The following is a 25,656-nucleotide window of genomic DNA, read 5'->3' as shown; positions in this document are numbered from 1 at the left end:
TCCCGTGAGTGAAATTTGGTCTTTGCATTTATCCCAATCCGTGAATTAGTGAAACACACTCAGCACACAGTGAACACTCAGTGAGATGAAGCACACACTAATCCCGGCGCAGTGAGCTGCCTGCAACAACAGCAGCGCTCGGGGGGCAGTAAAGAGGTGCCTTGCTCAAGGGCACTTCAGCCGTGCCTATTGGTCGGGGTTCGAACCGGTTAACAGTCCGAAGCGCTAACCAGTAGGCCACGGCTGCCCCCTTTACTACGCCCATGTTTCAGGCCAGGTCATGCTTACTATCCTTCCACTATGCAGCGCTGCGCAGATCTGGCTAACGATGCTTGCGTCAAGTTCTGCCAGATCTGTGCAGCGCTGTGAAGTCAATGAGCCTATTATTATAATGGGTCCCAAGCAGTGAAGCTGCGAAACAACAAAAAGAGACAGGGTTGTTGTCAGCCACCTGTTTGTGTCTGCATTATGGGAGATTGTGTAGTTTCTTTCTGAAAATCCATGGTAAGTTCTTAACTACATTCTAATGCTGTAGGCCTACTTGGACTGTGCAATAGCTCACTTAAATAATCAGTGTTATAAACCAGACTTTGGGTTAGAGATTGTTTTTTGCCAGATTATGCTTGCCTTTAATCTTCATGCCAATTCTCAAAGGTTTTGGCTGGGAGGTCCTATTGCCTTCAGTTACCTTCTGTTTTCATTCTGTTCCATTTAGCAAAATCACACATTAAATGTGTTAATACTGTTAAGTGCATGGTTATTATTATTATTATTATTATTATTATTATTATTATTATTATTATTATTCATTCATTCATTCATTTATTCATTCATTCATTCATTAATTTGTACATTTAATTTCAAAGGTGTTCTCCATTCATCATTCTTCATAGGCCTAATCATACCTAAGTAGCCTAAACAGTTTCCGACATTACCCCAAAAGAGGGCGCTAACGTATCATTTAAGGTACAGCCTATGATATGAAGTCCTGTGGTCCTTGACCTGCGACTATAAATATAACCTTTTATTTAATCAAACATTTGGCTAACGTATTCACTAAGACAGTGTTTTTCAACCTTTTTTGTGCCACGGCACACTTTTGACACTTAAAATATCCCACGGCACACTAACATCTTGTGTGAAGAAAAAATAAACATACCATAGCCTAAAATTTCAAATAATACACAGATATGGCCTTATTATGGCTTCTATGCAAGACCTGCTCAATAAAACAAGCGCCCTCTGTTTCATTTGTAGGTGACTTTATCTAATTTAATTGTTGTTATGAACTGGATATGTGATGATTCTGTGAATACTGGATATGGGGCCCCTGTTGTATACAACAGACATTGCACTGCATACCACAAATAGTGCAATCATATAATCAATGAGAGGATGTGGTTATAAATTCTTTGATGCAACAGTTGCTTTTCTGAACCAGTGAGTGACATTTGGGTAATTTTCTGCGGCACACCTGATGATCTTTCACGGCACACTAGTGTGCCCCGGCACAGTGGTTGAAAAACACTGCGCTAAGGGGTTTATTAAAAACCTTGCAACTTTGTTCACCTCTACTTAGAATGATTTGGGCTGTCTAGTTTTAAACTCCAGGCTTTAGAGACTTTCAGGCTATTTAGGCCTTCTACATCTAACATTTGTGAGCTCACACTGTAGACAACATCAATTTCCTTGGCCCAATTGAGGTGGGCTATGGTGACCAAATGCAGAATACATCTATTTCCATAAATGAAACTTTTATTAAAAATGTTATATGATAAGAAAACACACAGCGAAACTAACATGGAGACTGAATAAACAATAACAAATAACATAATAAAGGTTTCTTTACACTGACTAATACGTCTATATGCCACTATAATGAAACTATAATGAATATGTACACACAGCCGAATATCAATCATTTAAAATAAACGGAACACATTAACCTCCTCAGACAACACCAACTCCCAATGTACAAAAATAATTACACTTGCATTTATCAACAATATAGGTATATTGTTTCTATATTAACCTTAAGGTTTGGCTCAAAAACAAAAGTGCAAAAAATTTGTTGATGACCATGACACCGCTAAAACTGACTGCTAGAAGACTGTTAAAATGGACATTTCCTAAGGAAGCAAAAAAACAGATAAGGCTTCTCACAAAACTGGTGGTGGTGTAAGGGCAGATTCTGACATCTTCAAATAAGATAAGTAGAGTGTTACTTCAGCTCTTCAGGACTTTTCACCTAAATGGAGGGTTTAATATTGCAATGTATATTGTAATGAAAGAATACCTGTATCAGGCTCATGGTGTCACATAGTCTGTATTTTGTCATATGAAATGCGAGGAGCTTCACAGGACTCAGAAATTTGGATGGAATGTCTTTTTAGTTTATGCAATGATAAACCTTTAAGATTTCAAACCTTAGGGAAGACTTTTCATATTATTTTTAGTAACAGTGACCAAATAAAAAAAAACAATAACTTCTCTTAGGCTCTTCCATATACACGAATTGTACAAACTAATAAGACCTAAAAAAATACTTAACAATACTACCAGTACTTAATATAAATTGTAATGACTAATTCCATAAAAGTTATGAATTGCTCAAGATCTAAATACATCAAGTGAAATGTATTTTGGCACAAATAAATTGCTTCAAATTTGAAACAATAATGATTCAGCAGATATGACCAAAATTGCCATGATATTTCACGTCCATTTCATGATCAAACAAGCTAATGGGTGACAGATGTCTGTCTTGGGATTTTATGAAAATGATAGCAGTCTGCCTGTAGAGTTCCAGTGCTAGCTACGCACTCAAATGCAGGACAAAAAAAATCAAATTGTCCAAATAGTTGCTATACAATGGAAAAGGTGTGGAAAATGGCCCAGTCTGAGTTGTACTTGTACATCACAAAAATGTACTTCCGATTTCTGGATGTGAAAATAAAATCACCTGTAACTTTTTTTCATTTTAATGTCTCAATGTTTTCAGATATTTAAAAGTGTCATGGTGCTGTCCATCACTAAAACCAGGAGCATGTTACTTCAGACCTCCAGTGACTGCCGGAACTGCATTGCCCGCTGGGCCAGCTCCTTGGCAAAAGTCTGAGCCTCCTGGAGCGCCAGCTGGTCAGGGAAGTGCAAGGCGGCCTTCTTGGTGGCCACCGCTAGCTGCTTCAGGAGGGCGCACAGGTGGTTGCTCCTGTGCAGCAGGTCACTCCTGCTGTTGCTGCTGGCGCTGGTGCTGTTGTTGGTGGTGGTATACCAATTGCTGGCGGCGCAGGTGGTGTTGTTGTTCCCACTGCCGTCTTTGTGGGCCTCGTTGCACAGCGTGTTGACCAGCTTCTGGCCCACCATGATCACCAGCTTGCTGTGGGAGATGAAGGCTTCAGGGGGCTGGCCAGCCAGGATGCTGCTCACAAACTCGTTGATGGCCCGCTGTAGCGCGCCGAAGTACAGACGGCAGTGTTCCGAGAGCACCGACTGCGAGGGCTGTCTGAGGAGCGGTTTGGGTGCCGTGGGGGGCGGGGGGGGAGCCCTCTCATTCTGAGAGCTTGAAGAGGAAGACGAAGAGCACGCCTGTGAAGGAGGAAGAGAGAATGCGAGTGCTTGCGTTAGGGAAGTGTGGAGTGGTGGAGAGGAGGGTGGACGGTAGTAAAGATTTAGAGGAGTGACGAGATGAGATTAGGTACATGTTCCCCTCCTGGAGAAAGCCTCAGATGTTGAACATAAAACAGGATAGGTTGTCTCTAATTAGCGGTTGATCCTAATATCCACAGCCACTTGCACTGTGCTCTTGAGAGTTGAGTTATGGCTCTACAGTCATGAGTGATCATTAAGGAGGAAATGAGTAGCAGTTCATGTTCAGTACTCCTGTTACACAGGTCAAATGTTCGCACACAGGCTTTTAAATTAAAAAGATGGAGTCATGCAGTTACATTTTACTGTTGGTGCATTTAAAAATGAATTATGGAACTGATTTTCAATTTAATTTATTATGCTTAATCCTGTCCATATAATGTCAGATTCAGATGCCTTTGTTGGGTGACTTTGATTAATTGCATTTATAAGTTTCATAATGCAAAGATTTTGTAAAGGAGATAAATATTTACCTGACTCTTGGGAGTATTTGGAATCTCCTTGGATGTTCTGTCAACCGGTACTTTCTTTTGTTTCTGCTCGAACTTCTAAATGGGAAAAAACAATGTACTCGCTTTAACTTAAAGTTATTTCACTCAAACATTGTCATTAATGAACGGAATTTTTAGATGCCATTTCCCATTATACTCTGTGAAGCCATTTAAATGATTAAAAGTCTGCTATCTAACTCTCATAATGAGGAAGAATGAGAAGATCATCATACCTGTAGCTGGACATAATCATTATCATCTTCATCTGGGTCTGCCACCTGCTTACTCTTGCCCTTGTCTTTTTTCAGATCTGGCAGCGCTGTGTTTTTTTGTGGCGATTCCGGCTCCTTCTGCACCAGTCGGAACAGAAGCTTTCCATTGGCATTGAGGATGGACACAAGGCGTTTGATGTCCTCAGGCATCGTGCGCGCCACCATGACGAACCGCTCCAGCTGGTCGGGGGTCTGCGCCTGACCTGGGTCCTGTGCCAGAATGTCCAGTTTCCAGCCCACCTTGTCCAGGGCCTCCACAGCCTGCTGCAGAATGAGCCCCGAGTCCTCCACGATGGAGAGCTGCTTGAGCAGCCGCGCCTGGAGGTTGGCGTCAGTAAGGCGCCGCGCATTGCCCCGCACGTCCGACGCAAAGTTGAGGAAGTGTGTGACGGAGCTGGCGATGGCCTCGGCGGCGGCACGCACGGCCGGCAGGTGCTCGGCCAGGTGCTCGCGGCAGCGCCAGCGGCTGCTGACGAACAGCATGAGCCGTGGCACGTCACGGCAAACCTCGTCCTGCAGCCCGGCCAGCCGCCGGCACACCTCGTCCTGTGCCAGCGTTACCTCGCGCAGCAGCTCCGGCGACGACGAGGAGCTGAGGGCCAGGGAGTCACACGAGCTGGTGGACGAGCTGGAGGCCGTGGAGGAGGTGGACGCCGTGCTGATTCGCTGGCTGTCGGTGGTGGACGAGCGGGATGTGCGGCTGCCAGGCCTGTGCTCCCCCCTGCTCCCATCCTCCTCCAGCAGGGACATGAGGCCCAGTCGGCCGCGGGGCAGGCGACCGCGCGGGTGGTCGTACGTAGGGCCGCAGTTCGCCCGGCACTCCAGCGGCACGTGGCCCCGGGGGGAGAATGGCTCAGCTCGAGAGAGCAGAGACTCCCGTGAAGCCATGGCACCACGGGAAGGCAATGCCTCTTGGGAAACAGGGGCACTCTCAGGCCCCTCTGTCTGCTTTTGTCCCGGGGGGATGTCGTAAATGCCGGTAGGGCTGGTTCCTCCCTCTCCCTGCAGAACATTCGGGCTGGGTTTTGGGATGTCATAGAGGGACGTGTCTGAGCCAGGGCTGGAGCTCTTGGGAGGCCAAACGCGAGCGCTCGCCACTTTGGCTGGCATGGTGCCATAGTTGCCAGATTTCTCTGTGGCTGCCGGCACGTCATAAATCCACTCAGATTTGCGGGGTATTGGCAGAGTGCTGTAGCTGCCTGCCAGTCTGTGTTCGGCATCAATGGTAGCGGGCACAGGGATGTCATAGTTGGGCTCCGGGGATATGGATGGAGGCACAGCGTACACCTACACAAAGCCAGGAAAACCAGGAGACATTTCATTGAAGATCTGTCCCTTCTACAAATTACTGGTTCAGAAATTTAAACTTTACAAACAGATTACCTTTAACTGTATTTTGTGAATTTTATTTGTTGTTATTCCAAATATGAGGGTGCGAAGGGTTTTTAAAACTACTAGTATATACTAGTAAGTCTATACTTTTTACAATCGATATGGCATAAACGTAGACACTGCTAAAGCATAATGTGTTGCAGAAATGTATTCCCTTTTTAATTATGTGTGTTCACACATTTCAAAGCCACAATTGTCAAGAGCTATTGAAAAATTAGCCGCTAGGTTAAATTGTAGAGAGGTGTGATCATATATATATATATATATATATATATATATATATATATATATCTATGGGTGTGATGCATACATTATTTTGGCTGCAGCTGTTGCTTATCTTGGTGTCCATGATCTCATAGCGCTTCTCAAGATCAGAGGCCAGAGAAGATTTCCGTGTCCTCAGATTTGGAGCCTGAGTCTGCAGTCAGACATTTGACAATGAGAAGCATTGCAAGCATTACCATCTGCAACTTTGTAAGTACCTTAATTTCTCCTGGACTTCAGTATGAAAATGTGCTGCAGCACTGTGGAAATTTATTGTTAGAGCTGCAGCATTAGCCTACAGGCTATGATGTAGCATTATAATGCACTTGATTACATGACACAAAACTGATATTGCTTTCCGTGTTATTTACTTGAGTTTCTTAATAGAAATGCAACAAGAGTTATAGACTCACATTGACGAGAGAAGCTTTTCGCACCAGGCTGGGGACATCATACACCTCCGCTGTAGGACTGGGTGCTGTGCTTTTGGCCTGTACACAAACAAGCAAGCAACAACAAATGTTACAAATACCTTTGTTTACCTGGCCAACAAAAAAAACATGTTGTCTGGTCTAGCAGTCAGCTACCTTTTGTTGGATACAGGGATAATGGTTCCTAAATGCCCTCAGTGCCACAAACCCCACAGAAGTGCATGCCTCTGTGCCAATTAACCCAGATCTTTAATTAAAACCATGCCAGCGGTGTTTGCTGGCGGAAGGCAATTGTAAAGAAAAACAGCAATTCCCTGGAGCAGGAGGGGAAATGGCCAACATGTGGGCCGACCAACAACACCCCCCTAAACCCCCTTAACCCCTCCCCCTCCCCAACTTCCACGATATAGCACAGGCGCAGGCATTTGCACAGATGCCCTGTTTTCTCTGGGGTCCTCTGCAGTCCTGGGTGACTGGTTGCAGTTAGCGCGGTGTCTGAAGTCTGTCTCAGCTCCTCTTTTACGGGCTCATAAAAGCCTGCCGCGCTTCATGCCTGTCCTCGCAGAGAGAGAGAGAGAGAGAGAGAGAGAGAGAGAGAGAGAGAGAGAGAGAGAGAGAGGGGCCCCCAGGCCTCCCATCTGTTTGTGCTTTTAGCCAGCGGGGGCTTCCGAATGCAGTGCAATGCAGCGTTTTAGGCGCGGCCTGCCCTCCCATCAGCCACCACTGCTGCCGAGTCAGAGCTTACTCCATGGAAAGGTAGAGGCCTGGTATTTAAAGCAGACCTACTTCCCATCTTGATGAATTATATTTGCAGGGATGTGTGGTCAATAGGCTATAATGTATCAACCACAATAGGCTATAACGTATCGATCCTTTGGGTCATTTGCACATTTGGCAAATATTTTATCCAAGCAACTCACAAGTTCTGCATTTCTTGTTTTGAGTTCACTGTATGTGAACTGTCAGTTAATCTATGACCTCAGTCCTTTGCTGGCTAAGCTACAGTTTTACTTCACTCTAAAGCTGTACGTAACAGGGTAGATACAGAAACGCCATCTTATTTACAGATATGAAAGGCATCAGAGAGTACAGATACAAAAACTTTATCATAGATAAAGTATGAATATATGTGTTGACCAAACATTCATGCATTTCAAACCTTTATGTAGAGAGGATGAAATGTACCTGGGATTATTAACAGGGAGGCTTACCTTTGTGGGTGAGCCTATGCCCTCTTGTCTGAGTGGCAAGGGCCCTGGGCTCCAGCAGGCAGGGTGTGGGGCGGAGGAGGGCACCTCATAGATGCGCTCCATGCACTCATACGCAGGGCTGGAGTTACAATTCCTGGGCACCGAGGGCACCTGGTAGATGCTCTGGGGGGCTTGCCTGACTGGGGAGGAGCCCGGCAGGGAGGGCTTGTCTGCCTGACTGGAGGTCTTGGAGTAGAGCGCCTCCGCCTGGGAGGGAGAGAGGACAAGCAGCCGGTTGGCCGGTGCGAGGCCCTGGCGCCCGTGCAGGGAGCACTTCCACCAACCGATGCTGCCCGCCACATTCTGGTCCATCACCGTGAGGATGTCACCCTTCCGGAAGGCCAGCTCATCCGAGCACTCTGCCGTGTTGTCATAGAGGGCTTTGGCGAGGACGTTCTGCAAAAATTCACAACAGTGACAAGTTAATGCTGAATTTAGAATGTAGGCATACCGGTACATTCCATCCTACAAATACCACGTTTCTCACATTCACAAAATAGTACCGGAAAACAAATTGTGTCAAACACAGAAATAGAACCTCTTCTACTGTATATAGATAAACATACAAAAAGAGAACCATAACATTCAACACCAAAGCCTACGTGACATACCCCACATGGCAGTGGACTGAGGGACATGGCATGTAGTGGATCTAACTGATTTTCTTCATCCTCGAGATTTACTGGATCTGGGAGCCAAATCAGCTCCAGTCAGCTGCTGCAGGGGAAATCTCCCTCTAAGGGTCTCTGACTGCAGACTCTAGTGTCGTGTCTGAGTGGTAGGAGCTTGACAGACGCACTCTTTGTTGTGGAGGATAATGGGTCTGAGCGTGACCAGGCACAGCTTTGGTCGACTGTCTGAAACGAGGCCCACTGGCCTCGTTTCCCAAATTTGCCCAGTGCCAGCACAAAAGGCATAATGTCAGTTCATCCGCTGTCAGGGTTAGGTCAGCTTTTGACCGCTCACAATCACAGAGGCACAGAAGCTGGCAGGAACTCTAAAAAACATCCTTCTCATTTGTCACCTGTCTCAAATTCTTCATTCCACAAGCCATGTATTTGCAAAAACATCTCCTTCATGTACAAAGCTTGTGTTTATCAAAGTATTGGAGATGTGTCTACTTCATCTGTATACACATATTTGGAGACACATTTCCAAGTTATATAGAGAAATAACTCCTATCCCTCATTTACAAGGCATGTATTTGTCAAGGTCAGAGTCTGTACATGAGCCAGTAGCTTCAACCACATAGTGGCTAACTGCAGCTGATCTGGCATGGACCAGGTGGTGGACAGCGGAGGTCCTTCAAGAGTTTTTGTAAACATCTGTCTCCCCCAAGCCAGGAGAAATAATATCAGTGTCACACTGTTATGTGTATGTCTGCCGAGAGTCCTGTTTATACTTCCTGTCTTGACTTTTGGAGGATAAGTATGGGGAACCTTAAGGCTCCCCTATTTCCTGTGCAAATTCTTATGTCTGTTTATGCTCTATTGTTTACATGTGCTCAACACACTCTGCAACAATGGAACACCTGAGTGTAACCTCTCATCATCAAGAACCCGCTTCTAAAATGCTACAGTACCCTCTTTGTTCTCAGCATCCTCTTTTTTCCAGTCTTAAAGAGAGAACATTGGTTGCAGACAATAGTTCAGGGATCTTTATCATAAAATAAGGAACTATGTCATTCTCTGGTTAAGATCCAGTGTGCCTTTCTGCATGTGCTTGCAGCAAACAGCAAACCACCTGTAAGTCATGAACCCATGAACAAGACATCTGATGCCTTTGGTTTTTAAATACCCTCAAGACACACGCACAAACACACGCACAAACACACCCACACACACACACACACACACAGACACACACACACACACACAGCCTGTGTGCTTGGATTCAGTGCACGCGTCGCTTTAAACCCTGGCCCATGTGTCCAGAAATTCCTTAATGCCAACAGTCGCTCTCAGACACACACACACTGCTCACACACACACACACACACACTGCTCACACACATGACAGCCCTACAGCCCTGATGTCTTCTCAGCATGCCACAGTAACAGCATGTTGATCCCACTTTGGGACTCGACAAAAGCACTGGGCCTAAACCTTAATGTAAACACTCAAATACGAATCAATAATCCATACAGAACACTCTCTCTCCCCCTCTCTCTCTCTCTCTCTCTGAATGGAATGTTCAACAAATGTTTTCTTGTGTATACACCATAACAAAATAATAAACCTCTAATGGCCACCAACGAAGGAGGTCCATGTGGTTCATTAACCATTCTTTATTTCTCTGGAACAGCACAGCACACTGTGACGTATCTTATGATATGTAGGAACTGACAGGGGAGGTTTGTTGAGGGGTTTAAGATTACTTCACAGGATAATTACAGTAACATGGCCCACTCTTTCATTGAATGAATTGTGATAACACTTATTCATATATCTGACAAACCCCCCACCCCCATTCTAACATTTTGCTTTTTGAAGCGATCACTCTTGAGCGTGGGTGCCCAAGGAGGGGAAGAGTGGCACACTCCTCTCTCACACTCTCCCCCCACGGCTCCACCCTATCCTTGCCCGGCACGCTCGCAGGCTTCCTTCCTAACGCTCAAACCTCAGCCGATAAACCCAAGGGGCCCACTGCCCATGCCTTACATGGACCTGCCTCTCTCTCTCTCTCTTTCTCTCTCTCTCTCTCTCTCTCTCTCTCTCTCTCTCTCTCTCTCACTAGCTGTGTCTGTTGATGTCTCCCTCTCTTGCAGTCTCTATCTCGCCCTCTCTTTCTACTTTCTTTCTTTCTCTTCTTCTTCTCTCTCTCTCTCTCTCTCCTCTCTCTCTCTCTCTCTGCAGGGTGAGTCCTCTGCCACAAAGACCCCATTCACCCCACAGTTCCCTGACACACTCTGCACCTGTCAGAGGCTAAGAGGCTGCCAGGTCTCAAGGCAGCAGCTCGCGCCCCCCATAGGACAGCACACTGACCGACAGCTCTCCTGCCCCTGTCCACATCAGAGCACAGCACCCTCCACCACCTACCCCTCTCACCCCAACACACTCCTCTGCCAGCCAGTCAGCCCACCGCCATACCACCAAGGCAGGAAAACACGCTTGGCTTGGGGTCTGTGACCGAGACATACGGTGTCCGAGTGGTACTTCTTCAACGGTGCCAATGCATGCAGACCACACACCCAATCTAATGAACAGAATACGGTCTATGATTTTTAAAAAAACACAGAGGCTGTGGTAAAGAGGGTGCCAGTTTGGTTACTTAGTCAGTTGGGTTAGTCATTTAGTTTAGATGCCTGACCTTCAGGGATATTCACACATAAGCTCCATTTCATGTGCCTTCTGCAGATGACACTGAGGGTATGTCTTCTGAGAGTTTACATCTCTGAGTGCATACCAACATGCACTTTGTGAACTTTTTCAGTGGTTTGTGTACTTTCCTCTTGACATACTTAACAGAGTGTGTGTGTGTGTGTGTGTGTGTGTGTGTGTGTGTGTGTGTGTGTGTGTGTGTGTGTGTGTGTGTGTGTGTGATACAGTAGAAAGAGGTCAGATTCAGCTGTGAGGTGTTTGGGATTCCAGCTCCTGCCTGGCCCCAAGGATCAGCCTCAGACAACTGGTGTGAGGACTGCAGAAAGCTGCAGCTGTCTCTGTCCTTTAACCCCGCCCCCCTTTCTCTCTCTGTCTCTCTATTTCCCTTTCTCTTTCCCCCCACTCACTCATTTTTCTCACCATGCCCCCACGATCACCCCCACTTTCTTGCTTGTTTGCTTTCTTTGCCTTCACCCAATTCTCTCTCCACATTCACCCTCCCCTCTCTGTCCCACTTTCCCATGATATATAAACAACTGGAATAAGGACAGAGCCATTTCGGAGTTGCAAATGTATGATCTCTCTCTAATACGTCAAAATATATACATATGACCTCAACTAAAACATACTAGACACATTTTTTTTTTTTTTTTTGCCAAAACTAAAAGTTTTACCAAAAGCTACACTCTTCAAACAAATGTGTTGTCCCTATCTGGACACTGAGATGTGTTGGAAAAACAACGCAAGTTGTGTTGTTTTCAACACATTAGTTTGAAAACAACACAACTTGTAACCCTACCATGTGAACGTTGGCTATTGTCTACACATTCTAACAGTAGCATATATATGAGTAATCTAAATATGTGTTCAAATTGTCTCTAAATGAGGAACTTGAGTAATTTTCTTTACTCCTTAAACCTTATTGTGCTGATGTGTAAGAAACTCAGCGATGTAAACAGTTGGCTATTTTCTCTCTCTCTCTCTCTGTGAGGCAAGTTAAAATCCCACATCCTGCACATTCCACATGCACCTCCAAGGAGCCATTCTCACGCGGAAACTCAGAGGTGAGGGCTTGTGTGGGAATCTGCCATTCCTGGCACACTTTGACCTCTCACCTTTTGGTGGCCAGGGTCATGGCCCAGGGTCAGGTCACCACCTCCACGTAACACTAGCATCATTGCCGGATAGAAATGTGCGCAATGCTGGGTAGCAATCAGAACCTTTTCAAAACACTTGATGTGTACTTGAATATGCATAGACAAATGTTCTTAGGTTGTCTGCAAATGTGCAAGTTCTGCATGGAACCTTTCAGATGTCAGACCTTGGTTGCTGGTTGCAAACACCTTCAGTATTATTTTCACAAAGAACGTTCTCAGTTGAACCTCACAAAGTCGAGCGTGCTCAGACTGCAAGCCTTCCTCCCTTAAGCATGCTAAAAGCCATCCAACAGTGAAATTGAAACGGTCTATTTCTGTCTGCTGTATAAAGATCAGACTTATCAACAGTTTGCTCCGATTTATGAGAGGAAACCCAGTGACACCCGGCCGACCCAGCTAAGATGCGTGTCATATTTTCACAGGAGGTGAGAGGGATAACGCACGGTAAACATTTAAACTGTGTCACTGCCAGAGCCAGACGCTCAGCATATCCCAGCTTGGCCCCGGAGCGCCCGAGGCTCCTGTCTCTCTCCGTAGCCGAGGAGGAAATGGGCCTGTAAAACTGACATCCAAGACGTTCCCACCACAATGACTGGGGAGGCAGCAGGGGCAAGTATGTCAGGCTGTCATACTGTCAATGCAGGACATTAAACGGTAGCTGACGTTAGCACATTTTAAGAGGAGATATCGTGGTGACATGAAGAAAAGCTTTGGTTCCTCACAATGCAGACACAATTGTGGAAGGAAGCCAAATCTGAGGATTTGTATAGTCTGGGGGCAAAACATACATAACGTCTGCAATGAGAGAGACACTGAATTGCCACATCAGTCAGTAAGGATGTTATTAAAAAAAAAAAACATCTAAGGATAAAATCTAATAGGGACATTTCAGGACACTCCTCAGCAAAGATCACATCAGAAGGGGAGTTTTAGAAAAGGAGGACACAGAATGTGATGTGGCCCCAGAATGGCTGTGACATTGCCCTGTCTACTTGCCCTGGTATTTCCTGTTTCAGCACAGTGACAGATATCATATACAACTCCTCTATTCTTACAGCAAAACTTCCTGGGAGATGTTTCCTACACATCCTCCCAGTTTTCCAAGAGGAGTATTACAGGGCCACACATTTAATTTGACAGGCAGATTACTCTATTTGTTTCTCCCCTCTGCTCTCATCTGCTCATTGGCATACACTTGACCTGTTAGCAAATCCTACCCTCGGACTGTGGTATGATTAAATCAGTAGATGTTTTTGTTTTCTCTTAAATGCCTGCAATGAGTTGGTGGCAATAGTTTGAAGGATTTAAAGAACTAAGAGAAAGTTGTTTGTGAGCTCTAGCATGTGTGTGATAATAACTATTGTGCTCCCGTTGTGCATGTGTGGTGTGAATGTATTTGCGTGTGTGAGTGTGTTTGTGCCTGCGTGCAAGTGTGTGTGTGTTATCTCCAGCCCGACTGATGGGTTTTTATTTAGCAGCTCACTTCCTGGCCTGTGTCATCTTCTGCTTTTTTCCTCTCCATGCGGTCACTCATCTCCACCACCACACTGCACGCTTCTTTCTCAACATGGTTCTGCGCTTTGCAGAGCATCAATTGTCCACAAATACCCGTTCAGTTCATGGGGACAAGAGCATCAGTGTCCTACACAAGGTGACAGAAGCGTATGGGAGCCATGCAGTTGTTCATGCAGTTTAAGTGCATCTGTAAGTGCACCCAAAGCTCAGATAATGAACAGAGTGCCATTTTTGTGTCATTTCCATGTAAAAATGTGCTTGTTTTGCATATCTGTGTGTCAGCTCTTGTCTACGAAAACCACTCATACATAAGAATGTCGAGGAAATAAGGAAATCATAGTAAATGCTGCTTGGACAGTGGAAAGGACTATAGAATGGGCATGTCTCTCTAACTGAAAACATTTTCGATTTTAGAGCGTCCGAGCCGTCAGAAAAGAACACATTCCCTCACTCCCTCCATCTCACGTCTTGATACCACCACCACCACCACCCTTCCCTCTCCTTGCCTAACACCCCCCCCCACACACACACACACACACACACACACACACATACATACACACACACAAACCCACACAAACTTCAGTGATTGATAATCGGGGTCACAGCCGAGGCGACTCATCCACACCATGGCAGATGGAAACTCCGGGGGCGACAGGGACAAGAGGGAGTCCTGCCTATTTGAACTTCCTGATGTGAAAGACGGGTGGTGGTGCTAGGCCTGGGGGTGGTGGAGGCTGTGGAGGTGGTACTTCTCCAGTCATACAGACTTCCTTGAGAAACTTCACTTCTACTTCTTCGCCACTGTCTGTGTCCAGGGTGGTGGGGGTGGGAAGGATGAGTCACACGGATCACAGACCTCGAGCAGACCTGATGGAAAATGACCCCATACTGATGATGCACCACTCTTGGTGGCTCTCTGTGTTTTTTTCTTCATTTAGCTTAATGCAGACCAGCATGGAAGTGACCTCATTCTCAGCTCATCGCACCATGCAGCCACAACATGAGATCTTCTTTTTTTTTTCTCCAGGGCTAACCAAAGGTTTGTTTTCTCTCACACATTTTGGACAAAAGCAACACCGCCCAGGCAGACCACATACCACAGGCCTGGGCCTTGGGCTTTGGGGATGAAAAGTTGCTCCTCATTCTCATCACCCGCCCCGTCAGTTGTCACACTGTCTTAGCTGGAAGGACAGACGGATGACTACAACATAGATGACACTAGTTCTTGTGAAAAACGCACAGGGGCAGGCTGTGAGCTGAAACCAGGAGCATTGCTTCACCCTTCTGTTAATTTGTGACGAGAGCCCAAACCCAGTGATTCAGGGCCATAATGCAGCACTGGGACTCACACCCAGAGACCAAGTCAACAAGGAGCACAACATTTCAACCGATACACACTCTGATTTGATGACTTAATAGTGAAATCACACACAGAGATTTGGTTTGTTTTAGTTTTTAAAGTATGCCGCCATCTTCAAACAAAGATGTCCACCAAAGTCATGGATGGAAAGATCTATATCTCAAAAGGTTTACCGTTGTTTGTCCATAACTTTTGCTTCTCTATCTGCTATCATCAGGTCGTTGTACAAAGGTGTCTGCAAGGGTTTTACTCAAGTTACATACAACGGGCAGCAAGTACTGTACAAGTCGGATGCTCTAATCCGACATTTTTCATTGAAATCATATCTATACTGTTCACATGAAACTGGGTACATAAGAAGATAAATATACAGCTGAATGGACAACAACTAAATGACAAAGTGTCAAAAGTTGTTTTGGACTGAAGTGTTTACCAAAGAACCTAATGTCATAGATGCATATACTTTACAGTATGTGTCATGAACAGCTGTGAAGAGGGAGTCTTTTTTCACAGATTCCTGCCATAACCAATCTGGCCTGTGACAGAGGGAGCCCAGCTGGGACTCACTAAGCCAGAGGACACACTGGACACAGACGCACAGACACACACCCAGAGTAAGGCACAGAACTCACAGTAAGGCACAGAAGTCCACACACACACACACACACACACACACACACACACACACACACACACACGCACGCACACACACACACACACACACACACACACACACACTCATACAGCATGCAAATCCCATTGATAAAGGACTAGGTTGTCTATTTCAATCGACATTTACACACAATAGTTATGTCTTTTATAGTGAAGTGCATTTGATTTGACCTTTCAGAGTGGTTCTAATAATTAACACAGTCCAACCCTGACCCACCAAGGTTCACATGACGTTATTTTTAACAGTGTTGTATAGCTCAAGCATGAACACCAAAGCTGTGCTTCAAATGCGATCATGATAACATGGTTCACTCCGTCTTCGTGACTTCTCTTTATCTGAAAGAACTATACATCTCAACTTCTGCATTCATAAGCCTCACCACCACAGCTGCAGAAACACTACCCAAACCCCCCAAAATCTCACCGTCAGGACACACACACTTAAGGCTCGCGCAGAAAGAGAACCATCTTTTTCGAAAGAGAACCACTTTTGAAAGGCTGAACTCACAAAGTAACCACACATCCCGAATAAAGACAGCAGCATAACAAGGCACTGAGGGAACATGAAGGATTTCAGATTATACTCGACATGTCCTGATAATGTGGGCCCCAGCTTGATTCTCGACACGGGGCCCAGGGTGCTAATGACATTGGTAAAAATCTCGCCCTCAGCACTCTGATGCCGGACAAACCCTCTCAGGTTACGCAGCTAGGGGCAGCACACCCAGGAGCACTGTAGGCTGACCGGGTCGGGCAGCAGCAGTGGGAGCAGCAGAGGTAGCTGACACCACAGCTTTTGACAGAAATCACAACACTTGGTGGTCTGTCTATCAGCAAAACCTGGCCGGGTGGCACAAAGACTACACCGGAGAGAGGACAGGCTGGCACACTGGCAGTTGTTGTTTTTGTTGTTGTTGTTATTGAGTGAGAATGTTATTATTTGACATGTTAGGAATTCATGTGAAAGTAATGCAAGACCAGACTGATCAAATTATGAGCAACTAAATAGTTTTCAATTCAAAAACGTTTTATGTGCTTGGTATGTTGAACCCAAAGTGAGATAAGACGCACTTACCTCCATTTCTTTGAATCAGCTTCAGTCAGAATCCATACACATAAACACAGCCCATTCAAAAGTCCATTCAAGGAATCCAAGCACTCCACACCATAGCTGGCAGTTGGCACAATTGTTCAGTATGACTTTCTTATATTTAACTCCCTCTATGTTTGTGTATGTGTCTGTATTAGCCTACAGTCTCTTCCTATGTTTGTCTGTCTGTCTCTCACACTGGCAGTCTTCAGCACATAGCAAGTTGTTACAGGGACCCTGGACGCTCCACATATAAGAGTGTGGAGAGAGTAGCGCACAGTCATGACAGACAGCCTTCCCCCTCTCTCTCAGCTGGCCAATCACATTCCTTAAACACCTTGAAGGCCCCGCCTTCCTATAACATCTCTCTGCATCTCTGTTGGGGGGAGGGGGGTGATATTATCTGCTGCATGGAAAGGAACATAGCTAAACACCACGTAAAAGTATATTAAAAAAGTGTATTTATTTATTTTTCTGTATAGCATGCAAGCTAGCGATAAGCTTTTATTTTCGTCCTTTTTCATTTTTGTTTTCACTCCCCTCTTTCTCTGGTCTTTGTTTAAGGTTTGAGAGAGTTTGAGGTTTGAGATTTATGTCACGGGTTTATTTGAAAAGCGTGAATTCTCGAGCCTTGGGCTTTGTTGTCAGGACAACACAAAAGAAGGCGAATGCCTGGGATGAACACTGGAAGAGGCTGGGGGGTACTGGGAACTTCAACAATCGGTCTACAACAATTCTGACCTTACAAAACTGTTTGAGACATTAAAAGATAGTCAGCCAACTAGGATGGCTGCATAAGTTGTACAAATAAAGAAAGTCTGTACACAACCCTTTGGAACCAGTTTAGGTCCTAGTTACAAAAGGTTTCACCCATAAACTATTTTGCGCAGAACTGGAACTGAGTCTGTGTATAAACTGCTGCCTGATGGTAGTGCTTTTGCTGCTCCTCATAGTCACATGTGTCTCTACATATCTTTAATAGTGAAACATGGAGTTTTGGTTTATTGTGCTGTTTGTAAGATTTGTGCATTCCTTTCGCCAGTTTGATGTCTTTGATGTTTAATGTTTGTGGCAACATACAGTTGGTAACTGGTCTGTGAAAACGTATTTTTTGTGGCCTTTCCTACCTGGACAGAGGACTTAGAGGCTTAGGAGCTTAGAATTGTCCATAAAATTGCACATTTCCTGGAAACCCACCTCATCAAATAAGGTGCAGTAGAATTAGTAGAAAATATTGTGAAAGTTAGGAGTAATGATGTGTTTTGAAAATTGTCTGTTTCATTGGTAGTAATTACTGACTTATCTGCATTGCAGCTTGACCCTTTCTTGACTAAATAGGCCTGGCATTATTTAGACCCACGCTTTGGGTCACTGTTTTGTTGTAGGATAAAACTGGCTTCAGTCAAGTGCTGTTCATCCAGAGGGTCTGATGTGTTTTGGAGATGGTGCCAAGCACTCCTCCAGCATCTGCCCTGCCATGCCTTTTTCTCTGGGAACCAAATGCCTGACCTTAGATTTGTCCTTCTATTATCTTTTTTAAATAATTTTCCTTTTGCCCATTTGAGTATTTTCTTTCCACTGGCCAGTCTGAGAAAAGTCTCTTTGAAACTCTGTCTGGAAAGCAGCATTCCAGAGGCTATTCACTGCCATTTTATAGGTAGGCTACTACTTAAAAATTTGCCACCATGGCCTGAGAGGCAACTTCTTTTCTGAAACTAGATTCTGATGTACTAACATACTTGTATGAATGTGCACCAGGACCGTTAATTTCTTTTTGCATTTTTTCTGACGCTCCAGGCTACTCAAGTAGCTCAAATTCACTGTTATATTGCTATCCTAAAGAGTAGAACACTGTACAGCTAAATATAAGGGCACAAGGGTTTTCTACTGAGTGATTGGGCCCGGGTTTGGGGACTCTGAAATAGGCGAGACCTCCCCGGTGAAGTGAAATTGAATAAACCAATCACATGCAAGCAGTGTTATTTTCTGATTTATCTATCTTTTATTAATTTTAGGCCACTTTGTGTACCCGACTTCGCTCTGGCCACAGTGTGCGTACACTGTCGGCAAAATACACTGTCAAACTCACACCCTTCATCCGTTTTAAAATTATTAGGCTTATGTAGCATAAATGTACTATACATATTTTCGCCATGGTCCAGCTATAGCCATTTACAACATTAAATATGTGAATTTTCTGAGGTGACACTGGTCAGGCCAGGCACATTGGAATTCCCCCACAACATGCATATATTTTTAGATGTAGCAACTTCCCCTTCAAAAAAACTCTCAGAATTCTGTAATCCTGAACCACATTGTGCATTTATATGAACATTTATATGAACATTATATTAACATTTATATGAACATTAAACAATACATTTATATGAACATTAAACAATACATTTCTAGAGGTGGCTTGGATTTAGTAGCAAGATGACTGCTATAAGCAAATCAGATTCCACAGAGCTAATTTTAAGATTCTTTACATGTTTCTTTACTACAAAGCTATTTCAATGACAAAATACCTTCTTAAAACTCCATCAGGTTATTTATGAGGAAAATGTTCTATATTGTACATTTACATTTTATTTGAAATCAGATAAGAGGTCAAAACAATTCCGCAGTATTCATGTCTCGGGCAACACTGCCGATGTTTCGGCCCAGGTGTAATCAGGAGTAGTGTCAGATAATTTTTACTAAATCATTTTGTTTGGTATATACTGGGCATACGGGGATAGCCTCAAGAATTTTACACAAAATATATTTTATATTTGTGCTTTGTATGGGATTTGCCCTTAGCTCAGGTAATAAATGACTAAATAAATAAATAAGACTAAATGAATAAATGGGCAATGAATAAACAAAGATGGGGCATCCTCAACCACTCAAGCAAGCAGTAAAGCTAACCAGACAAACAACAATTTTGCATGGAAATATATTTATATTGTACTTTAACAAGTACATTTTAACCTGATACAACAAAATTCAGTGATATTTCATGACTTTGCTCCAAATATATAAAATAATTTTCTGACTTTCCTATCCTACAAAACAGACTTAAGTTTATTGACTCACTCACAAATGACGTTGCTTAGGCTACCACTCATGGCCACAATTGCCTTCTTAGTAACATCAATTCATGAGAAACTGAATTCATCTGCAGAGAGGAGGAAGTCTTTTTTGTACAATAAACCCCATCATGTCACAAACCATGTGGTTGTGGTCTTCTAGACATACTTGCCCCTTTGTACTGGCAATGCTTCAACCAAATGCAAATGCATCAGCTTCCTGTGAGCTACAGTAAGAACGATGGTGTACTGATGAGTCTAATATAAACAGAAAACAGTTAAGATATGGAGGAGCGTTTTTCACTACCAAAAATCCCTCTCAAAGGGGTCTTTCCAAGAGGTTGTCTTGCTCTATCTGATGGATACGGGGACACACCCACACACACAAAACTTGACAGTAAAATTAGACTTTGTCCACTAACGCATAGATTAATGAATCCATTTTCAAATGAATCTGTTTATTTGCTAAAAAGGCAACAATTTGTATTGTATAATCTGATTCATGTTATTTTTTTATTTATTAAAAAACAATGTCATTATACCTCAACTAAAGTAACAAACATGTAAAAAAAAAAAGACATGGAAATACTTTCACATGAAATACACCCACATTCGAGCAGATATATAATACACAAACAAAATGGAGAACTCAGTTCTAGTTTCAGTTGCATCTCTACTTCACATTTCACCCTTTGAGAGCCAAATCAGTGGATGAGTCCTAAACAAGACAGTGACTACTGACCAAACACTTTCACCCAGTCCTGCTTGATAGGTAGCTCCCTCTTCCTTTTAAATAAGGTACTGCGGTCTGGTTTGCGCTTCTCATCTCCACTGTGGCTATGGCAGGGTGGCATTTTAGATATTAACAGTGAAAAACCACATCCTGCTTTCTCGCAATTGTATGGCTCATTAACAGTAAAAGGCTCTTTACCGTACCCCACAATGCAGGCAGGCTTTTGTGCATGGCTCTTTGCATGTAGAACACTCAACCTCAAATATAGCTTCAGGGTAGCAACAGCTATCAGCACACGAGAGGGAGAAGTGAAGCATGGCTGGAAGAAAAGAGACAGAGGCATGTACGAGATTGAAAGAGAAAAGAGACAGAGGCATGTACGAAAGAGTGAGAGACAGAGGCATGTACGAAAGAGTGAGAGAGACAGAGGCATGTACGAAAGAGTGAGAGAGACAGAGGCATGTACGAAAGAGTGAGAGAGACAGAGGCATGTACGAGAGAGTGAAAGAGAGACCGAGGCATGTACGAGAGAGTGAAAGCTCCTCAGCAATATGACTGGATATGAACTGTATTGGCTGACAGTTTGTGATGTTGATGTCCTTCTCTTGTTCCCTTCCTGCTCTTCCTCCTCCTCTTCAGTCGGTGGTGGTGCGGCGGTACCAGAAGCGCGCACGGAAGTCATCGCTGCAGGTCATGAAGCCGGGGTTGGTGGGCGAGTGGACGATGCAGCGCACAATGTTGTTGTGTCCGAGCGAGAGCAGGTTCTTCCTCTCGGCCGTGCGCGAGTCCCAGCAGCACAGGCTGATGGTGCGCTCGTCCGGCAGCAACACGTAGTCCTCTGTGTGATTGAACACACCCTGCGTGCGGTGCATCTGACGCCCGCTCAAACCCGCACCTGAGCACACACACACACACACACACACACACATTTTAGAGGAGATTAACTTTAACCTTCTAAAGCTGCTAAGGTATATGATGCATTAGTCAGTAAGGGTTAATTCTGCTACCTCAGTTAACTTCTACCTTGCAACAGTTCACAGTGTGTTTTGTAGTCAATGGATGTTCTACCTACCACCAACATGCATCCCATGAAAGACAAACTGTTCACAAGAAAACCGCAGACCTTCCCTGACAGAATATGTTTTTTTAAACATTGTCCTAGTGCGGCTACAAGTGGCCCACTTTTCTGTTCTGCTCTTCACGAGACTGTGGCATGAGAAAATCTGACCCATATACAAGTTAAAAGGTACAGTCTTTGATTCATGAAAAAGACTGCTGATTTGTTTTTTAACTCCACAACCAATCAAATATCCCACTCCCTTCAGTGCCCCTGAAAATAACATAGTGGAGGGCTGGAACAGGGTGTTGCTCAGTAGGGCTGCAACAATTCATCGATAAGTCAACTATCAAATTAAACCACCAAATACCTCCATATTCTCTCGTTGCAGCTTCTTAAACTTGAATATTTCCCGCTTTACCTACTCCTCTATGATGGTCAAGTAAATATCTTTGGTGTGTGGACACACCAGGGCTTTTAGGAAATAATTTTGTGCTTTGGGTAGCACTGATCAATATTTATATCACCATTTTGTCATTTAATCGATTATTCAACGAATCAATTAATCAAGAAAATAATCAACAGATTAATCGATTAAGAAAATAATCATTAGTTAGCCCTATTGCTCTGTCCAAGCGACTTCCTTTCTTTCTGATTTATAAAGCCAGGGTTTGTGTAAGAACACCAAGTGTACAGAAAGGACAGCTTGTGGACAATGAAGACTTGTAAGGGCTGTGAGCTGTGCTGTGTTTGCTAAATTAATACATTTTAAAAATGTAGATGGGTTGAACTCCTTGAAAGCACAGATACTGATACCAAAAAAAACCCACCTATAATGTGAGTGGCCATAGATCACATAGCTAAATTTATAATCAAATACCCATGCAGGCAGACCCCAGTCTTACCTGTGTACTTGACCAGCGTGCGTCCAGTGGAGATCTCCCACAGCTTGGCCACAGAGTCCTTCCCGCTGGAAAGGATGTACTTGGAGTTCTTGGAGAAGATGGCCGAGCAGACCTCTGCGCCGTCGTGTGCCTTGTCGAAGGTGGCCACGCAGCGGTTTGACACGCCGTCCCACAGCTTGATGCTGCCATCCTTGCTGCAGGTGACGTAACTGTTGGCGGTGGGGTTGTAGCTGACGCTGCAGATGGTGTCCGTGTGCTGGTCCAGCGGGTTGCACGAGACGAAGCACTGGAAGGTGTTGACGTCGTACAGGCGCAGCGTTGGGTGCTGCGTGCCCACCAGCAGGAAGTCGCCCGACGGGTGGAAGGAGATCGAGCGCAGCATCTCTGCTTCCTGACAGACGGGGAAAAGGGGGAAGGGGAAGTGGAGCTAGTTTCATTTTCTGGGACTGGATTACATGGTTCATAATTAACATTTATGAGCTAACATTGTTTTTTTCCACCAAACCGTATTTACCATTTTTTTGTGTTAGTAGTTCCCCAGAACATACAAGTACATTACAGCATCTGCTTCATATCCTAGCTAAGTTTTGCATTTATTTTTCTTAAACATAATTTTCCAAAGGATCTTAAAACCTCATCAACCTCACATACACATAAATGAGATACAGACCTAAAGATAATTCACACAGACTTATAAAAGGCAATCACACATCTGCACCTAACATCCCCTATGTTATACAGCCTCTCTGTGCACAGCTGTATGTAGGGCTGCAACGATTCATCGATTAGTTGTTGACTGTTAAATTAATCGGCAACTATTTTGATAATCAATTAATTAGTTTGTGTCATTTTAAAAAAAAATGAAAATACATCAATATTCTCTGATTGGAGCAACTTGAATATTTTCAGCTTTACTTACTCCTTTATAACAGTGCACTAAATATCTTTGGTCAAAACAAAGCATTTGAAAACATAATCTTGGGCTTTGGGAAACAATGATTGACATTTTTTCACCCTTTTCTGGCATTTTATGAAACAACTAATCGATTAATCAAGAAAATAATCGGCAGATTAATCAGTATAAGTATATATACTTTTGATCCTGTGAGGGAAATTTGGTCTCTGCATTTATCCCAATCCGTGAATTAGTGAAACACACTCAGCACACAGTGAACACACAGTGAGGTGAAGCACATACTAATCCCGACGCAGTGAGCTGCCTGCTAAAGTGGCGCTCAGGGAGCAGTGAGGGGTTAGGTGCCATGCTCAAGGGCACTTCAGCCATTCCTACTGGTCGGGTTCGAACTGGCAACCCTGCGGTTACAAGTCCGAAGCGCTAACCAGTAGGCCACGGCTGCCCTAATCGGCTATGAAAATAATCGTTAGTTGCAGCAGCCCTACCTGTATGTGTTTGAAGGCTCTTTTGGCTGATGGTTTAGAGTAGTCGAACAGCTTGAGTGTGTAGTCCCGCGAGCCCGATGCCAGGATCTGTTCCGTGGGGTGGAAGGCTAGGCACGTGACCTCGTCCACATGGTCGTAGAGGGTCCGGATGACCGGGTGGTTCTCCATGTTCTGCTGTGCTGTCTCGTTCATCATCACCTACAAGATACAGATGGCACTTTTAAAGGTGGCATGTCCAAGACGGAATAGCTGTCAGGTGTGGGTGATTTTGACATTTGTCAGCAATACCATATAACCTGCTGATCTGTCAAATTTCACATTTTGAAAGCAGTAGCCTAAACAATCAACCATGGCTACCTTGACACTTCATAATTTCTTTAAATATATAGAGAAGCCCCAGCTCACTTCTATCGGCATGGCACTCTTGGCCAGCATCCGTTCTGTGTCCAGGATCTTGATTGAGGCGTCGGCAGACCCAGTGGCGATCAACTGCCCATCTCGGCTGTACGTGGCCACTCGGCAAGGGCCCTTGTGCGAAGTCACGTAGCACGTCTCGTACTCGGACGCTTCGGGGGACATGGTTTGTACATCTGCGTCAAACTCCAAATCGATACCCACTCCTGGAGCCACGGTATCCGAGCGTCCGATGGCGTACTGCACTGCACTGTCATCGTTTTCCATCCCTGTCATCCAACATTGGTTTTGACAAAGTCAAATAAAGTTGTTTTAAATAGTCGTTTGAAAGTCAGTAATACACTTTTGTTAATTGTCAACTTACCTATTTTAGCGAGCTGCATGAGCTGTTCGGAGGGAGAGACAACGTTGGCGGGCTTGACTTCGTTGATAAGACTGTTGGCAATGTTGGTGTACCCATCATATAATAACTGGCTGATGATTAACTTGTAAAGATGTTGTCGGTCTTTCAACGTGGGCTTGGGGCGGTACATTTTAATAGCTGTTGATACCCGAAAAACAAATATCAGTACCAGGAGAACTTGCATGCAACAGTATCAAACAAGCAATCATCAACCAAGCCAGACATACGAGAAATATAAGTGATTTGAATAAATGATACAGGGTGCTAGTTATAGTGATGGCTAATCGCATGAATTCACCCGCAAAAAAACTACACTAGCAAACAAAGTTTACACGGTTTAGGTTCTCGATTATATTAATCCCGTCTTCTAACTTAATGTCAATGCGCGTTTCTAATGTACCACATGTAGCTAGTAAAAACGCTATTAGCATTAGCAAACAACGTATGTTTATTAGCTGGCTAACGCTACCTGGCTAGCGTTGCTAACGTCTTATACTGTCTACATTGGCTAATTATCACGCTGTAAATCCAGGATGATGAAACAAACCATTGCAATGCAATATAGAGCACTTCTACAAAGTTTCAAAACCATACGAAAATACCCACAGTTTTAAAACCAATAGTATAAAAATTAATGAAACTTGAGGTGAAGTACCTTCCGTCGCAGCACTGGATAAACTTTCTCCACACGCTGAACGTATCCTACGTAACGTCAGAGAATGTAGTAACGTCATAACGTCAAGTGTTTTGCGCAGACTCCTGAAGGTAGGAGAACTCGTGTAGTTTATAAAATATCCACTAGAGGA

At 44.2% G+C, this 25,656-nt stretch overlaps 2 protein-coding genes across 4 annotated transcripts; both read right to left on the bottom strand.

Annotated features, from left to right (window-relative positions):
- Window positions 1-1,780: 1,780 nt before the first annotated feature.
- Window positions 1,781-17,100, bottom strand: cass4 (Cas scaffold protein family member 4). Of its 2 annotated transcripts, none has more exons than XM_048253889.1 (7): window positions 16,852-17,100; window positions 7,710-8,144; window positions 6,481-6,558; window positions 6,114-6,221; window positions 4,373-5,698; window positions 4,122-4,196; window positions 1,781-3,588 (listed from the first exon to the last, which is right to left on the bottom strand). In XM_048253889.1, the coding sequence occupies exons 1-7, from the start codon at window positions 16,855-16,857 to the stop codon at window positions 3,055-3,057; spliced, it is 2,562 nt and encodes an 853-aa protein (XP_048109846.1). In that variant the 5' UTR covers window positions 16,858-17,100; the 3' UTR covers window positions 1,781-3,054. The 2 variants fall into 2 exon arrangements, with proteins under 2 accessions (XP_048109846.1, XP_048109847.1); XM_048253890.1 differs by lacking the exon at window positions 16,852-17,100 and adding an exon at window positions 8,360-8,442.
- Window positions 17,101-20,508: 3,408 nt separating this feature from the next.
- cstf1 (cleavage stimulation factor, 3' pre-RNA, subunit 1) lies at window positions 20,509-25,574 on the bottom strand. 2 transcript variants are annotated; one of them, XM_048255986.1, is made up of 6 exons: window positions 25,506-25,574; window positions 24,812-24,988; window positions 24,439-24,716; window positions 24,034-24,231; window positions 22,633-23,023; window positions 20,509-21,565 (listed from the first exon to the last, which is right to left on the bottom strand). In XM_048255986.1, the coding sequence occupies exons 2-6, from the start codon at window positions 24,978-24,980 to the stop codon at window positions 21,306-21,308; spliced, it is 1,296 nt and encodes a 431-aa protein (XP_048111943.1). In that variant the 5' UTR covers window positions 24,981-24,988; window positions 25,506-25,574; the 3' UTR covers window positions 20,509-21,305. The 2 variants fall into 2 exon arrangements, with proteins under 2 accessions (XP_048111943.1, XP_048111942.1); XM_048255985.1 differs by lacking the exon at window positions 25,506-25,574 and adding an exon at window positions 25,457-25,490.
- Window positions 25,575-25,656: the final 82 nt, after the last annotated feature.

This window comes from Alosa alosa, chromosome 10 (genome assembly GCF_017589495.1).
Source record: "Alosa alosa isolate M-15738 ecotype Scorff River chromosome 10, AALO_Geno_1.1, whole genome shotgun sequence".
NCBI lineage: Eukaryota > Metazoa > Chordata > Actinopteri > Clupeiformes > Clupeidae > Alosa > Alosa alosa.
This window is presented reverse-complemented; position numbering and strand designations above follow the sequence as displayed.

Coding starts and splice junctions, on each gene's coding strand:
- cass4 (XM_048253890.1), bottom strand. CDS start 8,386: ATGTCCCTCAGTCCACTGCCATGTGGG. Junction 8,145..8,359: donor TCAGTCCACTGCCATGTGGG/GTATGTCACGTA, acceptor GAATTTTTGCAG/AACGTCCTCGCCAAAGCCCT. Junction 6,559..7,709: donor GCATAGGCTCACCCACAAAG/GTAAGCCTCCCT, acceptor GTTTGTGTACAG/GCCAAAAGCACAGCACCCAG.
- cstf1 (XM_048255986.1), bottom strand. CDS start 24,980: ATGTACCGCCCCAAGCCCACGTTGAAAGACCGACAACATCTTTACAAG. Junction 24,717..24,811: donor CATGCAGCTCGCTAAAATAG/GTAAGTTGACAA, acceptor GTTGGATGACAG/GGATGGAAAACGATGACAGT. Junction 23,024..24,033: donor GAGCCTTCAAACACATACAG/GTAGGGCTGCTG, acceptor CCCGTCTGTCAG/GAAGCAGAGATGCTGCGCTC.